General features: G+C 39.9%; 1 protein-coding gene across 1 annotated transcript; it reads right to left on the bottom strand.

Moving 5' to 3' along the window:
* Positions 1–2,634: 2,634 nt before the first annotated feature.
* Positions 2,635–16,404, bottom strand: CPO (carboxypeptidase O). The gene is made up of 11 exons (XM_074828313.1): positions 16,319–16,404; positions 13,008–13,083; positions 12,474–12,598; positions 9,913–10,027; positions 8,794–8,895; positions 7,906–8,010; positions 7,170–7,280; positions 5,918–6,008; positions 5,130–5,332; positions 4,105–4,189; positions 2,635–2,903 (listed from the first exon to the last, which is right to left on the bottom strand). The coding sequence occupies exons 1-11, from the start codon at positions 16,402–16,404 to the stop codon at positions 2,635–2,637; spliced, it is 1,368 nt and encodes a 455-aa protein (XP_074684414.1).
* Positions 16,405–17,357: the final 953 nt, after the last annotated feature.

Here is a 17,357-nt window from a genome sequence, read left to right as displayed (position 1 = left end):
CAAACGTTCTTCTAGATAATGTTTATTGCCAAATATCTCATTTTTTTCTGGTGAAGTGTTCCTCTCCGCTTCTATGATTCTTGAATGCTGGGAATGCTGGAGGTAAAATCTTCCCTCATTCCCCTGCCTAGGTGCCATGGGCAGGGTCATCTGCCCCTGCCTGATGGTGGTTATTACAACAAGAGGAGCTAATGAGGGACTGAGCCAGTCAACAGAAACCCGCTAATTAACTTTGGGACATACCTTGTTGTTTCTTGTAGTGGTAAATAATTTTATCAAAATATACTCAAGATCAGCAAAACCAGCTCCCTTCCTCTCTGGCTCTAGGCATACAGGCTGTGCAATGTCTCTGAATCCAATAACGAAGCCCTGGCCCACAGCATTTTTGTACCAGTGTAGTCATGGGTTAGTTTTGGAAAGTACTTAGTGGCAGCCCAAGCTTGGGTTGGCTTTGGCAAGGTGAGCGTGTGGGCAGTGGTCCCCAGAGGGCACTGCCATCTGCTGCTGGTGGCACTGGGGAGTTTTACTGCCGTTTGCCAGCAAATGGCTACAAAACACTCGTGGTCAGACCCCACTTGCTTAAAAACAGCTCGCAGTCATGGGCCAGATGGACTTGTCTTGTTTCTTACATTTCCAAAGACACAACATACAAATACAAATATAATGACTTACAAATCACATCCTAAACTAAACATAAGTTTGGGGAGTGATGCTCCTGTGGGGAGAAGTGCTAATTAGTGACACCTTCTGCTACAGAGCCCAGCAACAGACGGGTCTTACTGTAAATGAGTGGTTGGTCTGGAAGGACTATGCTCTGGGGAACCTGCAGGAGTTAGACAGATTATCTACACCAATTGGTAATGATCTGTGGACAATGAACAGGAGCTAAGATTTGTCACCTATCCGTACAGACAAAATGACAATAAGATCTGCTTTGGAAAAATGACTGCAAGGGGTTTTGGTGATTTTGTTTGTTTGGGTTTTTTTTTTTTTTTTTAACAGTGTCATGGTCAAGTGATATACATCCTCCTCTTGGCAACACTGGAAGAGAATTGGACAAAAGCATTTTCCAGGTTCTGCAGGGTCCACAGACCCTCTGATATCGTAGGTCACTGAGTCTTGCTGTACTTTATAACTTGAGAACAGTAATATTTCGGTCCTCTTAATGTCTTTTATTTGGCAGAAGCTCTTGATCTGCATTTGCCATCACTAGCCTTCAAGCAGTCAGGAGGGAAAAAAAAACAAACCACTTTCTCTTCCCCAAAGTTGAAAATATTTTGTTGAAAAATGTCTGGTTAGAACACTTTCAATTTTCAAGTGGAATCTTGAAATTTACTAAGAAAATCAGTCATTTCATACAAAATATTTTTTTTTCCCCTGGACTTTTCATTTTCTATCCAGAAAAAAACATTTATCATCTGTAATAGCCAAGACTAGTGGACATATTTCTGGGATGTGGGACTCCTGGATTCAAAAGCAGACACAGTACAGTTTAAAATAGGTCTTCTCTATTTCAGTGAATGTCCTGCACCCTCTGGTGTTGACTGTAACAACAGAGAAGTTCTTTCCTTGGTGTTTCCTTTTGAGTGGCTCAGGCAGAGGGTCCCTGCTCAATGGGTGGAAATGTTTCCTTTCCTCTGGCACTCCACTGAGCTTCCAGCTTTGCAGAGGATCCCAGGCAGATCCCTGCAGGCTACAGGCTCTCCCAGGTGATGGAGAGCCATGCAACTAGGCCCCAGTCTTCCTGCAGAGTCAGCCTCAAAGGAGTAAGGTGGTTCATAAGAAAGGCACCCCTCTGTGAATAGACTTTCTTTACATACCATCTGTAATAAAATCCCTTAGGAGTGTGACTTCAGGTGAATATTTGTCGCCACCAGTCACACAGTTTTGGAAGCTGAGGATGCAAAGAAATCACTCTTTGGTCTGCTCTGTAGGAATAGCTCCTTATGTTCCTTTTCCCTTTTCTATTTGTATTTTTGAAGGATTTGGGCAGTTTCTGTCTTCACTAATCTGACTGCATCTAAGTGACAGGGCCACACCTCTTGTCTGTCCCCACACGCTTGCATCAGCTCAATTCTTCAGCTTGTTTCAGGTGGCTGTTAGTTGCCTGATTATGACCTTTCACCAGCTTTTGAGGCCCTGTATTGTCTGGTAAATCCCAGTGTGGCAGTTTAGGGAAGGATGGTGCATGTCAAGGAAGCTGTCCAATTTTCTGTAGTGGGAATTGCAGACATTTAAGTCTCACAGGTATCCTGATAATGCCAGCAAGACCCAAGAGTCAGTGGAGAGAATTGTGACAGTGCAGGACTGTGACTGACAAGGACTGCATAGGCCCAGGTAAGCTCATGAAAACATGCTCAAGAACCAGGGAGTAACAGTGTTCTTTCCCCATGTGTACTCAAACTGGCTTCTTGCAGAGCCACCAAATGAAGCTTGGGAAATTGTCACAGCTCTTCATCCTTTCCTCCTTCCCTAAAGCACAGCTATCAAAGCCACAAGTGGATGCTTTGTATTTTGTGGGATGAGCCTTTACTGAATACTTGACATTTAGTTTCTCTGCTCATGTAATTTTGTCTTTTCAACAGGACATTGCACTTTGCATGGGAGTCTCTTGCTGGGTTCTCTTAGCCATTTTTAAGAAACAGTCCATGTAAGTACAACACTCAGGCAAAGGCTCAGGCCCAGGCTGCTGGCAGTCAGCATCACAGCCCCACCTGGGAAGTACTTCTGATCAACATAGTCTATAATAGTTGTCACAGCCAGCATAGTCTCCTCACATGTGGGTTGGATCTGGTCAGGGGGTAGAACAAATCCATGAGTACCCTTGTCTCGCAGTTCAAATGTGTAGGAGAAAGGTATGCCAATCATGTGAGCCCAGTCCCGTGAGGAGCCTGAGTTACTGTCTGTGAATTTAAAAATAGAGGGGATGTATATTAAACACTGTTCTTTGAAAATACTTCTTGCTATAGTTAATGCAAGAATCCCTGAACTAAGCAGTAACCATATATCACTGTGGCATGGAGAGAAGAGTTTCTAGATGCTGCAATTCTTAATTATACTAAAAGTCTTCCATGAAGTTTCCCATGTGAAACAATCCTCCGTAAGATGGTATTGTACAATAACAGGAGATGAGTTCCAGGGATTCTGTGTTTTTAACATTTTACTGTGATTAGTGTGGACTACAAGATGGATTACCCATTTGTCCATTCTGGTACTTCATTTCCTACATTCACGCTGCCTGGAATTTCTCTTTATATTTGGTTTTAAGCATAATTTTGGTCAAATCTGAAAAATGTCTGGCTACTCCCTGTATCACTGTTCATCTGCCTCATGGATCTTTTTTCTTATTTATTCAGTATAAGTACAAACAAAATGCAGTCCTAGGTATGAACAAGTTACCTTATACTTACACGGCATTACTCATGCAGTAGGTGACTCATGTGACTCAGGGACTGGCACAGACAGACGCTGTGAATATGCAAAACCGCATGAGTACTGGAGCCAACTATGTACGGTTCTGAGTGACTAGCATGACTTAGTGGTTACTGGGAAAAGATTGGGTTTACCAGGTGGTCTCTAGGGCCCTCTAGTCCTCTACATAAAGGCTGCTATTTACTATCATCCATGATGGTGTGTTCATGATGTGTCTATCCAGTCTGTGAGGAAGAAGGCTGAAACCAACATATTTCACACAGAACTGCAAGCAGCTGCTGTGTGATAATGTCTGATGAAGTAACTATAGACCTGATTGGGATTTTAATTTTTACTTGACTCCAGTGAAGACAAATAGGAGCCTTGCTGCTGACTTCAGCAGGGTCAGAATGATCTATCGCCAATCTCCTTCTGTCCCCTGTGCTATATCTGCGAGGAATTCATGTAGAAACTAGCTTCTGATCAATGCTTCCTTCCTTCCTGCAGTCAGCTTTATAACATACAGTGTTATCTTATATTCAAATGACTGCTGCTTAGATGTTCCACTGAGCCAGGCCATTAAATATTACTCAAAGAGGAAATGCAGCAAAACAATACATACTGATGCCTGTGACACAAGAATGACACTCTTTGAAAAACAGAGCAATCAAAGGGAAACATAAAGAAACTTACATAAAATTAAAGAGGTTGGTCCTACTTTATAGCTGGTCCCATACTTTCCCATCAGGGCAGCAGCTGCCATCTCCGCAACATGCATCTGTATGTTCAGAACAGGAATAATATTGTCATCAGTGCCAGTACATTTGGCAGTTATTTTAAGTGGACCAAAATTTTTGTCTATTTCAGCTTTTACATATGATCAGCTTTGAGTTTTGATATTATTAGTTCAGGACTTTAGAGAAACCCATTACAAACATTTGGGCAAATTGTTCTTGATTTTTTAAATGCAAATTATGTTAAAATTTTAAAAATTACTCTGCTATAAGGTAAAGAAGATATCTGCCCTGTTGTAAATCTGGAGGACTGTATTTTGAAGAATTAGCATCTATGCTGTATAGCATACTGATACTGACTACAGCAGTGATTGATCTCTTACACTTGTTATATTGCCATAGACCCTGTATCCCACCATCTCAAGAAACCAAGCCATAGGCAAACTAACTGACTTCTCCAATGACTCATATGAAGTTGAACTCAAGTCCCTCATGCTCTTGACTTCAGCTACTGGAAAGTTTATAAATACACATGTTAATGAACTCAAATTATAACACTCAGAAACTGAGGGGAGAAGTAACCAAGAAGTAGGTGCCTACTTTGCTCCCACTCTCCTAGTGAGCACATTTGGAATACCCTTTCTGGACACAGTTATGGAAACCATGTGTGTATAATGTGCTGGCATCCTAAAGTGCAGATGTGTTCTTGTATGCAGCAAGAACTTGGTGTTCTCCACTTACTTTGCATTGCACTAACCCTATCTGTAATAGTTCAATTTCCCTGATTTAAGATGAAGGATTATGATTAGTTCTGAGGCAAATAAACCTTGCTGATACTGCATGGAGCAGCAGTAACTCTGCATCCAAGCCCCTGAATAAGCCCAGCTCCTCTGAAGGAAAGGCAAGAGGGTAAGTAGAGTTGTGCCACATGCTACTGCCTGTACTTGTTCTGTACAAGTGTAGAAGATGAATGTTTTGTCCTACCAGTTCTTCATTGTTACTTGGAGGTCTAGTTGTGGAACCATACGGAGTGAGGATGTACTGTCCATAGGAGTGAATTGTTAAATAGCACAAAATGTCACTCTTCTTCTTTTTGATAAACTGAGCCACAGCTCTTGTCTCAGGCTCTGATTCTGGTCCAGATCCACAGAAGATTTCACTGCTGCAGTTATAAGAAACACCAATACCTGGAGAGGAATACAAAAAAATTAATTGAAGGAGAGACATATAAATGCCAGTTCAGAGGGAACAGGGAAATTTTCCTTAGAGTGTTAAGGTGTGTGTTTATGTGGACAGGGAGACTAGGCAGCTCAGTGGGACTTTAAGATTTTACTCTGTTGGTAGCAACTAAAATTTGCTCCAAGACTGAAATATTTAACACACATTTACAGTCTGACTGCAACAAAAACACTCAGGTGCCACCACAGTGTACCACCTGCAAGGGAAGCTTTGGAGACTCCTTGAAATTCATGGCAAACACAAATACTGGCTGTTAAGTGACTAACTCCTAACATTGCTGCCTAGAGCTGATGCTTGCTCCTGCAGTGAATTAGAAGTATAGTTATATAAACAGCAATTTTCTGCTCACAAAAGTAATGCCAGTTGAAAGTCAATGACTTAATATTTTTTCAAACTGGGTTTTTATTTTTACAAATGTCTTGATGACAACAGGATGAGTATTCCTTTCTTTATAGGACTTCATCTTATTTCAGAGACTAGTTATTACTCTTGCTTTACATTTGCGTTGCTGATCTGAAATATTTGGAACTTACTGCCCCAGGAGGAATTGAAGTTTCGGTTCAGATCTGTCCCGTAGCAGGTGCCATTCATATGTGGAGAACGGTTTTTCCTCCACAAACGATCCTAAACAAAAGTAATTTCAGTTACATAACAACTCAGTGATCCATAGGGCCTAGTGATAATACGGTGTAAAGACTCCTTTATTTTAGACCTCTGCATTCTGAGTAACTCTTGCATTATAAGAGTGCAACTCCATGTGCAAGGGTGATGAAGCTTAGTGACAGAACATTTTATCTACTACAGCAAGGCTGTCATCTTCCACAAGCCTTCATGCACCTTGAAATGAGCCTCCTGAGCTTTAAAGAAAAAAAAAGTATTCTTTTTCTGTAGTACTCAACTGCTTTCATGCAGTGTTGCACTCTTTAAGAAAGACTTGGCATTGTGAGGATACCTCTATGTCCAAGAGACAATAGCTGAACTTATGATTGTTTCAGATTCAAGAAGATGAATGCTTTTTTGTTAGCTAATCTTGCTGCTCCTTGGTTCTCTGCTATACTCACTGTTATGCTTGGTCCTCTGCAGACCTCATGGCACTGCCTGTATGAGCTTTCTGGCTGAATTACCTGTGCATCCAATGTGTGGTATGCCCCAGACCTGCCAGGGAGCAGGCTCGGAGACAGCAGGATCCACATGGCGGTAGGCTGAGCCTGTTGGGCCATGCTGAGGTCCTGCATTAAAAGCCGTTTCAGCTGGACTCAGGAGCATGGAAGCATGTTGAGAGTTGCTGAAGACCAAGATTTTCCATATCAGAAAAGGATGATTATTTGGGAGGATCCACTTATTTCAAAACCAAATAGCCCAATATTTGACCAATTCTCCTCCCATTCCATGTTGCAAATGTGTGGAGACCTATCTACTAGTTGAGATCTCTTGTGAAGAGTGACTGACTCCTCCAGACATGCTTAACTCTGTCAAGCAAGCCTTGACCTGTTAGCAGGGAAGTAAGTCCATCCCCAGAAACCCAAAAGCAATCGATCCTGTGGCTTTGTCCTTCTCTCTTCCCAAGGCTTATGACATTTGCTAGGAATTTTTAGCCCTGTAATCTCAAGTGACTGCTGATTTACCAGAAGAAACAAAACGTCTTTACCATGGGAGGATTTGTGTGAGTAATGATTCTGTCACTGTTCTCTGTTTAAATATAATTGCTATGATTGTATCTAAAATTAACAAAACATGCTGTGCACATCTAACTTTCAGTCTAGTTCCTGGATTTTCACTACTTACTTTTTCCCAGGAATAAATGTAGCCATCAATATTGAGGACTGGCAAGATGTAGAGGTCCAAATTCTGCAGAAATCTTCTGATATTTGGGTCAGATCTGTAATTTTGAAGAATCTGAAAAGAAAAAATACAGAGGACTGAGCAGAGAATCTAGTGGTAATCACTGGAAAGAGCTAGTTTAGAACTATAATCAGGGGATGACTCACTCTGGATGCCACCATGGTACCCAAGATCTACTTTATCTCCAGATATGTTGAGATATCTACCTTTTGCCATTAACAGAGTGACAGTGTATCCAGTTATAGTGTACTTCATAGGGATACAGTCTTGCAGGTATGAAAGCTGCCTGATAGTGTACCTGTGCACCAGGAGCTTTCAGTACATGGGGAATATTGCTATACCATATGTTAGGGTTGCTTTATTCCAGGAGGACTGTGGCTTTGTGATGCAGAGAAGCTTGATCCAAAAGCCACTGCTGGAAATTGAGATTGCTATCAAGTTCAGTGGCTTTGGAATCAGTTCAGGTGGAGGAACAATGCGCTAACAAATGCTGTCCTATATCTCATCTCAAACTGTGATTTGGACTTAGGTCTCCACAGGTATCTATACTATGTACTAATTTTGAAAATCATATTTTAACAGGAAAAGCATAATTCTTGGTACCACAACAGAGAAGAGAACTGAAGTATCCAAAGTGATATGGGTTTTTTATTATCCAGTTGGAAAAGTGAGGACTCACTTCTTTCACAAACCACTGGCAGAATGCTGGAGAGATCCATTCTCTGGCATGAATCCCACAGTCCATCCAAATGATCTTTTTGATTTTATCTGTTGGTTGACTGATCTGAGAGAGTGTAAAAATGATCATTTGGAAAACTGTTACATTAGAATAAAATAGCCTAGAATAATACAGAAAGAAAAGGATGTGCTTTGATATGCCATTGAGCCATCTGAGATTATTATTATTACAGATATCATTATGACAAACTCTCCTTCCTAATAAACCCCATCTCTGTAGTATTGCAGGGCAAGTGTCTGTTGAGCAGGAGTGTCAATAAAACAGTTTCCTTTTCATTTATATTAGTCATTCACAGGACTGGTTGTTCACTTTGAGATTCCTTTTTTTTTGTTTGTTTGTTTTTTTGAAAGGGAAGCACAAAAAGGCAGGGAATCTAATTTTACTCTGTGATGGGAACAGATTAGACCATAACTAACTCAATTATTAAGACTATGGTTTTTACTAGAGAGTCCAATAAAAAATGTCATGGAATACTCCTAGCAGAAAGGCTATATGCTGTAAAAAGTAATAAAACCAACAAAACAGAACTGTTTATCCTCACACAGAGCTATTGCCAGGCTAGTTTCAGCTTGATTTGTATTTCTAAACAAGACTTCAGTTAAATTTGTTGTTTTCACCGCATAATAGCAATAGCAAGATTATGGTGATAGTATACACGAAAGTTGGCAAATCCTGCCAAATCCTACTGTACTGTAGAGGAATAAAACCATCTCCTGTTATTTCAGTGAATTGAGATGAGCACTGTCTTAGGAAAAATCTGAATGCTGTCTTCTGTGTACTTTTTTGTGAAGATACCTCTTATTCATTTTAAGAAAGTTCCTCCCTTACCTGCAGATAATACATAGTTCGATTCTCAGTTGTCTTTCCCAGGTAGTGCTGAGTCACCAGCTCACTGTTGCTTTTCTGGATTTGAGTCATCCATTGATAAATCTGAAATAGTCACAGAGAATTCTTGGTCCAAAGTGGGAGTTTCCTTCTCTTTCCTGACTCCATTTCCAGATTAAAGTATTTTCTTTTGCTTAGACAAGCAGCTGCAGAGTTTATTTCAATCTGTGATATCACTTAACACTCATGGAAGGACTTTCAATTGCCTCCGAGCAAAGGCATGGTCATATACAACACTGATACTCTATTCTGGATGTCATTCAATGTGACCATCCTATTGGGCATCCTTCTGTTGATTTCACCAGACATGGAGCCACACTATCAAATTTTCAAAGCAGTACTATAGTCTCTTCCCTATCAGTACTGATTTTCCACATCTGAGTTCAGCAGCAGTCATCCCCAATGGGTAGCTCAAACAGAATATACATGAGGATTGACTCTGTTCTCTCACTCTTATTATATGTCTAGGAGGAAGAATACCACCATGCTCTGCCTTTGTCCAGGCTTACCCACTGCTCTGTGAAACATAGCACCAGGAAATCTTCATTACCTACCCTCATGACAATATTCTCCCCTGAAGTGTCAAAAACCTGTCCTTAAATTACTTCTTTCTACAGGTCTCCCTGTGTTCACCTCTTCTTCCTCACTGTGATTCCAGAGACCACAGTAGTCATTGCACTTCAATTTGGCTCAGCATCAAACATACTGGGGCTTAAATTAATCATTACTAGAGATAATGGTAAAGCATAAAAGGGCAGAAAGTTAGCAGACCAATCAACTGAACCCCAGAATATTATTTCCAAAACAATATGGCTGCTCCATGCAGAGCATTTAGGTTTTGGTCAGGGTGGAATTGAGGATTTAATCAAAATCAATGTTAAATTCATGTTCAGTTCAACCAGGCCAAGATTCTAGTCAAAGAGTAAGGATGGATTCTGCAAAGAAGAAAGCCAGAAAGAGCTCCACTGCCTTCAGCTGAGCTTTCTGCAAGCACAGAGTGACTTGCTGTGGCATTTACAAAACAGCAGCAACAATGAAAGCAAGCAGACTTGCGTTCTTTACCTCTTCCATTCGATGATATTGGGTGTAAACGTAACCTTCTGGGACCTGCCTGTGGCTGCTCCTCTCCCTTGGCATGCTCTGATCCACAAGTTCCTGCACGTCAGGTATTAGGACTCTGAGGCGAGGGGAAAGCGGGAGAAATTACTGCAGAACTATCATGGTGGGTACATTGCTTACATCAACAAATGAAAGGATTTAGCCTCTTCTGTTGCGGACTGCCTGGTAAATTCATCACCATCAGCATAATGGTTACTTTCATGTAAGAGAAAGTTCAAAGTACTGAGATTTTCACTGGGTTTTAACAATAAAGTAATAATTTTACCAGATTTATTTTTTTTTAATATTGACAATTTTTTACCAAAAAAATGTTCAATGTCTTTCTTCACCACTTCTACTTCTGGGTAAAACTCTAAAATACCACCTTTATGGAAAAGGAGGGAAAAGTGAAAAATTTAAGATTAGTGTTTCATTGTATTTTATAGACACATTTTCAATTCGCAGACTTCACGGAAGTATTCATTGCGATTTGCAAAAATCAGAACAAACCCCCTCTTCCCTTCAAAAAGCTCTTCTTGCTTTTTAGCCACAATTTAGTTCAGAAATGGGTATAGCACAGGCGTGATTCCATGATCAAGGGAGTCAATAAAACCTTTTCCTTGGCTTCAGGGGCCTTTGGATTATACGCTGTGCTTTCACACTGCAATCAGTGCCTTGTAACATTGTTACAAAGCTGTGCTCGTTGTAAAGGCTTGTGGTAAGACAATTGCAAAGGCAGCTTAAACATTGTTGATTTCAAACACTGTAAGTGCTAATAGGCTATTCTGCTGACAGTAGCACTGCTCCGCATTTCTGGAAACTGCACATAAGAAACTTTTAAGAGTAGTTACAGCTGACTTTCACTCTGAGCTTTGATGTTTATTCACATCTGAACTTCAAACTAAAATTCAGGCAGTGCAAATTCCCATGAACTGAAACCACACATGCAAAATGCCTTATCAGAGCTCTGGAGAATTGAAATCCCAGAGTCTGACACAGTCAGAATATTGATGTCCTGATTATAATTTGTCATTTATGTCTCTATCATTATATACCTAACTGTCATGTTACCTTCCTTGCATGTCAAATGCCTTGTAAAAGGTGGTTCCTGCTTTGAATCTGTTATAGAAACTTTAACTCTAACATTGCCATGCTCATCTCAACCCCTTGGCAATACAAAGCCAAAATTTAGGCTTGACTATTAAATTACCCACCTCTTTCTTTAGGACCCTATACATATTAAACTGCTAACTTCAGCTTAGTCTTTAAATTTCCACTAGTATCAGTTGAAACCATTAGAAAATGAAGAGTCTTGATATAAGTAAGAGGTTAAATATCTTCTGGAATGGTGTCTAAGTCCTGAACACCTAAATCTGATGCTAGATCATTTGTACTGGCTCCCACCTCATCTCTCTCCATCTCTGGTTGTCAGGGCATCACACTTACTAAAAAGAATTTGTCAGGTAATGTGCAGAATGTCAAGATCAGCTTTAACTCTAAACAGCTTTGAAGTGGCACCAATCCTCCTTTAACTTCTCTTTGATTGGTAAATGTCAGTGTATGTCCATAGGCCATTTGTCACCAGCCCTGAATGACTACAGGATTGTTTATATGAAATATGGCTAGCTACTGGTTATCTGAAAAACTCAGTTCCAAACTGTGTGAGGAATAGCTCTTATTTAATCCCATTTGGCTTTATAAACACCCTTTGTATCAGGATTAGATCTTCTGGTTGGAAGTAGAAGCTTGGCAGTTAGTGAAGATGTGTGGCTGGGTTTGTGTGATAAAGCATCATGGGCCATTTGCAGTGCATGGCTCCCAGTTGTGTGCGCAGTAGGGACCTGCTGCAGAGACCTTTGTCACAGGCTGGGATATCTCTGTTTGGCTGGACGGTGTCAGGAAATCCTCACCAGCCTGGGGGGTGGTGGGGGGGGGGGATGATAGGAATAGGAAACTGCAGCTTTGAAGAAACTCGCTAAATATTCACTTTGAAAGGGCTCTTCTCCAAACCAGAACAGCAACAAAAGATGGGGAAGGGAAAAGAAGAGCTACAGAGACTGCTTCTCTGCTGTGACATTGATTAAACCTTGGGGTTCTCCAAAACAGGGAGGATCCTGTGTTCAAGTATCCATGCTTTCCAAGAGCAAAGCATGCTCCTCTAAGTAGTGGTTTTACCAAGTTTGACTTCCTGACTTTAGGCTAAAAAACTGAGCCATACATCTGAGCACCATCCTCTGCCACTGAGAAGGCAACATCAGGAAAGAAAACAGATTGGGCTGTCTCAAATCCCAGCTCCAAATTCACAGTCCAGGCTAGTTGGAAGGTGAATAAACAGGGCATAGAGGAATGTGCTTTCAAAACTGAAAGGTATATATCTGTCCATTGGGCAGGTCAAGGTAAGTTGGAGGCACTTGGAACAAAGGTTGGATCCTATCATCAGTTCATTGGGAAGGGCTAGGTCATTTTGTGATAGCAAGGAAGATTGTTAGAGCCAGCCTTTCCCAGGAGGAAATTAGAGGTTGTACCTGTAAGAGATCGTATACTGATCTAAGCTGTCTTTCACCTCCTGCACCAGAGGGGCTGGGACCCTTATGTGCAGGTCTTCTCCAGCCCAGATGTCTTCAGGTAGCAGGGGCTTCCACAAATCCAGCTGTGCAGAGGAGAAGAAAGAAATGCACAAATCAAGCTCTGTTTTCAGAATGAGAAAATAAATTTAAGATAGAGTAGCTGCATATCAATAAATGGAAGAAGTTTTCCTTCAAATTCTCCCCTTAACTATTCTCCAGCCATCTGTTCATAGAGCATGTAGCACAGGCTTATTGTTTCCATTGACTCGGGCACCACTGATAAGGAGCAGCACCTTCACGGAGCCATGCAATGAAACTAACATCTTCCCATAAATTTCTTCAGGTAGTGGAAGGGCAATTCCACCCTACACTAAGGAAAAAAAAAGTTAGGTAAGCCTTTTTCAAATTTCATTCCTGCCTGAAGTTACATGGAAATCTGTTTTGCCCAAGACCCCACTCTGATTTTGGGCACACATGGTTCTTCTTACTCACCAGTAAAGTGTTGCAAAGATGCTGAAGATGCTGGACTTGCTGAAATGTTTCTGGCACAATGTGCAAAACCTGATCTCTGGAAATTCAGGAGAGAAACAAGATCAGTTTTAATGTCTGTTAAAGTATCCATGATTTCCTAAGTCAAAAGGAGATATTTTATTATGTAGAAGGAAGACAGAGCATGTAACTGAGTGCTGTTCCAACAAAACCATGTCTGAGTGATGAATTCCTGGAATGTTTTAGCTACAAATAGGACTAGGTGAGGTGAGTTTTCTGTTGCTAGAGTGTTAGGTTAACCCTGCTTCCTTGTCAGTGGCAATTCTTTATTCACCATACCAGCTTCACTGAAGCCAAATGCTTGCATGAACCCTGGTGTGTGTTTCTGCCTTTGCAGGACCAGGGCCAAAACAAAATAATTGATAATATATAATAAACTATCTATTTGACAAGATGTCACTTATTTTTTTCTCCTGTTTGGGAATTAATCAATTATTCCAGATAGACTTGTTGCTTTGCTGATCTCCTTCAGCATTCAGAAACATTAAACAGCCATGATAATTGAACATTGTTAAGAGCTTGAGATGTTCACAAACTACTTGTCATGAGAACAGCAAATTTATTCCACAAATAGTGAATAGTGTGGTCTCCAGAACTGCATATTCTTACTCAATTCACAGGGAGCAAAAATGTCTAGTACAGGATCTGTCATTTTATATTTCTGGAAAAGACACACAGACTCAGTGTCTGAGTATATATTTTCATGAGGTCCCATGAAACTGTCATTTTCTACAGGCTTAATCTGAAAAAAATATTGAAAGTTTACAAAGAGCAAATTAAAATAGTTGGAAATGCAGAAAAAGCAAATCTGTATGTTCTCTTAAAAAACCCTTTATAATTATTTCTCTAATTTTTTTTCAGTGATCGTTCAGATCAGCTTTTCAAGACTGATAGCAAGTGTGACATCTCTAATGAAAGGATTTCATAATGAGGAGTGGATTTTGATGACTACATTACGTTACTCAAAGGTGAGATAACAGTTACCCACTACTGATGTGATAGAATGGGGAACCCAAGAAATGTTCGTATTTGTTAGTAACCAGTAACTACTGCTTCACGGTCTCCTTCAGTGACTTCAATGGGCCTTGGAGCCTTTACAGAACAGAAAAAGAACATTTTACATTTTAAAGCTTTTGTAAGAGAAATTCTTGTTACAAAAGCCTTGCATGGCTTTTTATTAAAAAAAAATTATGGTCATCAATATAATATACTCTCATCATCTGAACTGCAACTGCCGTCATTTGTGCTTCCATACACAAATGTATAATTATCAACTTAATATACATACAAATAGTATTCACTATTCATTCACATTATCCACTGAAAAATAGGAGGATTTGGGTTTTTTTATATCTCTTGAAAATATCACCTTTGCTGATAGAGAAACGTAGAACTTGATAGTTAAAATGGGCTGTTTACTACTGGTTCAGGAGATGCTGTTAGCATATAGGACCCTCATCTATGGGGCAAAATGATTACATTTGCATTGCTAACTATTTGGTACAACAGCCATGATATCTTTGTAATAAACCTTGTAGATGCAGGATAAACATCTTTGCTAGGAGAATAAACATCTCAGCTGCAGTTCAGAGTTTATTCTCTCTATATGCCTGGGCTTGCTTTGCTCTTTGTCTATCAGGAAGGGAAACAATATCCTGTAATATCTTTCTATCCTCATTGACATTATGTCTTAATTACACCAAATGAAAGAAATGCCAGACAGTCAGATTGCTGCCAGATGGCCAGCTCTTATTTACTGATAAACCTTTTACAATAGCCAGTGTGGAGACAAATCATTTTTAATAGTAAACTAAGATTAGAAAGCACACACTCATTTATGATTATGGACTAGGATTCTCAGTGGAGAAGTGCAAAGTCAGCCCATGTGACCATGTGAGAACAACAGTTTTTTAAATGCTACAGTTAAGCTTTCTTACCAAATTAAAGGACCGTTCTCAGCACAGGCTGCGTTTCCTTGGATGCTCATAGATCTGATATTTCATTTAAGTTGTTGAACAGAGCAAATGATAACGAAAATCGGCTTTATTAGTCATTTCATCTTTGTGCAGGTGCTGCCCACCCAAAGTCACACTGACCATTTGATTAAGTGTGTTTTTAAATCCCATGCAAGTACTCAACTGGTTCAGACAATTAGACAGCAATTAGAAACAAAAAGCAACACTACATTACCAAGGGTCTGTTGAATTCGGTTCAGTGGAACAGACAGGCTCTGACTGCATCCCTGATACAAATCTAAAGACTAAATATTATCCAAGGGAAATAACACATTTTAAAGAGAGAAGTAGTGACTCTGTATGCCAGGAGAGTTGTTGAACAGATATACTATGAAGGAACTTACCTGAGGTAGGTATTGCTTGGGTTTCTCTGCTTTTTAAAACTATATTCTGGGGATATAATTAGTTTAGAGGCATTCAGCACTGGGCTACTTTATCTGTTTACTTTAGAAAATTACATGTATAAAGTGAGATGTGGATAGCTGTCCTCCACACTATATTTGTGCCCCTACTGCAAATCCAAACTGCTGTAAAGGCAGAGTGACCTTGTGAAGTTGAGGGTAAATGAAACAAAATAGTTTAGATATGCAAACAGTAGAATTTTATATCACTCATTTTCTCACACAGCAGAACTGAGAATGGAGTGTACAGCAAACCTAGACATTTCATACTTTTCAAAAACATTAATCAGTAATAAAAAATGTGATCATTTCATTCTCTGAACACCTTGTGTTGAAGATTGTCTGGACCAACTCCATTAGCTTTTTTTGTTATTGTTACAGATTTCCAACAGCGGTTCAGTATCTGAGCTGCTTTTGAGACACCATCTTTTTCACATAACCTCAGCTGTCTTTTATTAATGGATATAGTTTTGCTCTGCCATCCCCCTCCCCCCCCACTTTATACTCAGAAAAGGCATTTTATTCCTACAGCATCTGATTTCAAAGTTCATTATGAAAGATGCTAAGCCAAATGAATTTCAGCTAATAGAAGCAGAGCATCCTGAGGTGCATTTGAGGGGAATTCTGTGTCTCCTACAGTTGCAGCCATATCTTTGTTGACTTGGATTTTGTTCACTCTTTCTTCCTTTACCATCTTTATGTTTTCTTCCCAAATCTTACAAAGCTTACGTCTTAGTAACCCTATCTCCAGGTTTTCAGTTCATAATTGTTATTATTATTCTTACACAGTTCCTGGGAATTTCACTGCATGCGCAATTCTTCATGGTACCCAGTTCACACTCCCCTGTGATATTGCAATTTCAAGCTGAGTTTTCCAGGAATTAGCATCCCCAGAGAAAAGATGATCCCAGGAAAAAGCCACATCTTTGTGCAAAGAACCCAGCCCCGACAGTGCAGGACTAGAGAGGAGGACGACAGATCTGGACTGAACACTTTATTTGTACAATTATAATATATAACCAGACTTATCCTGGAAGGGAACTTGCCCTTGTTGAATCATTAACTTCACTTTTAAGTAATTCTACTTTTTCTTAATTCTCCAAGCTCTCTTCCACACCCCAAAACACAAACACATACAAATAGCAACATTGTCACTGATGCACTTCTTCTAAGAAGTAAGAAGATTTTTCTATATGTCACCTTCAAATCTTTGAAAATGTTATGTGACAAAGTTGGTAGTCATTAGAGAAAGTGTTACCTGCAAGGTCCGTGGCAACTACTAAAGTTTAGCTATAAAAATTGTAGGGATGGGAAGAACAAGAGAAAAGTGGTAAAACAAGCTCTATCTTTGCTCTCTTCCTTCCTGTGTTTGTGTCTTTGTGGAGCACTTCTTTGACCTCTTGACTGCAGTTCTGTCTCTTGCCTAGCCAAAAAGAAGACATGAACGAAACAACCAATACTCCTGTAAAAGGGAAAGATGGGGACATCAGAGTCTCATCTAAACCACTTTCAGTTGGACAGATCAGACTCTGGCCACAGACTATCAACTTTACACCATCATAAAGAGCGTTTTTGTTATATACTCAAAACAGTGGTCTGGTTACTATCTGAAATATTTGATTTCTTGCTTAGTTCATATATCAAGAGTAAACAGTTGAATTCCTTCCTTAATAGACTACAGTTACACAGTTCTTCAGAAAGAAATTGTTTCACTCAGCTTCTCTCTTGAATTAAAGCTATCCCATGGTGATTTGATGCAGCAAACTGCATGGATTTTGGGTGAAGAGAGTCCTGTAAGTCGATTTGTTTGTGTACACATGCAATGGACATTAACTGTAATTATGGTATCTGTGTAAATATTTCTCAGCAAAGTATGA

The sequence above is a fragment of the Strix aluco genome, chromosome 6 (genome assembly GCF_031877795.1).
Source record: "Strix aluco isolate bStrAlu1 chromosome 6, bStrAlu1.hap1, whole genome shotgun sequence".
In the NCBI taxonomy this organism is placed as follows: domain Eukaryota; kingdom Metazoa; phylum Chordata; class Aves; order Strigiformes; family Strigidae; genus Strix; species Strix aluco.
Note: the sequence above shows the minus strand (reverse complement) of the source record. Positions and strands in the feature narration are given on the sequence as shown.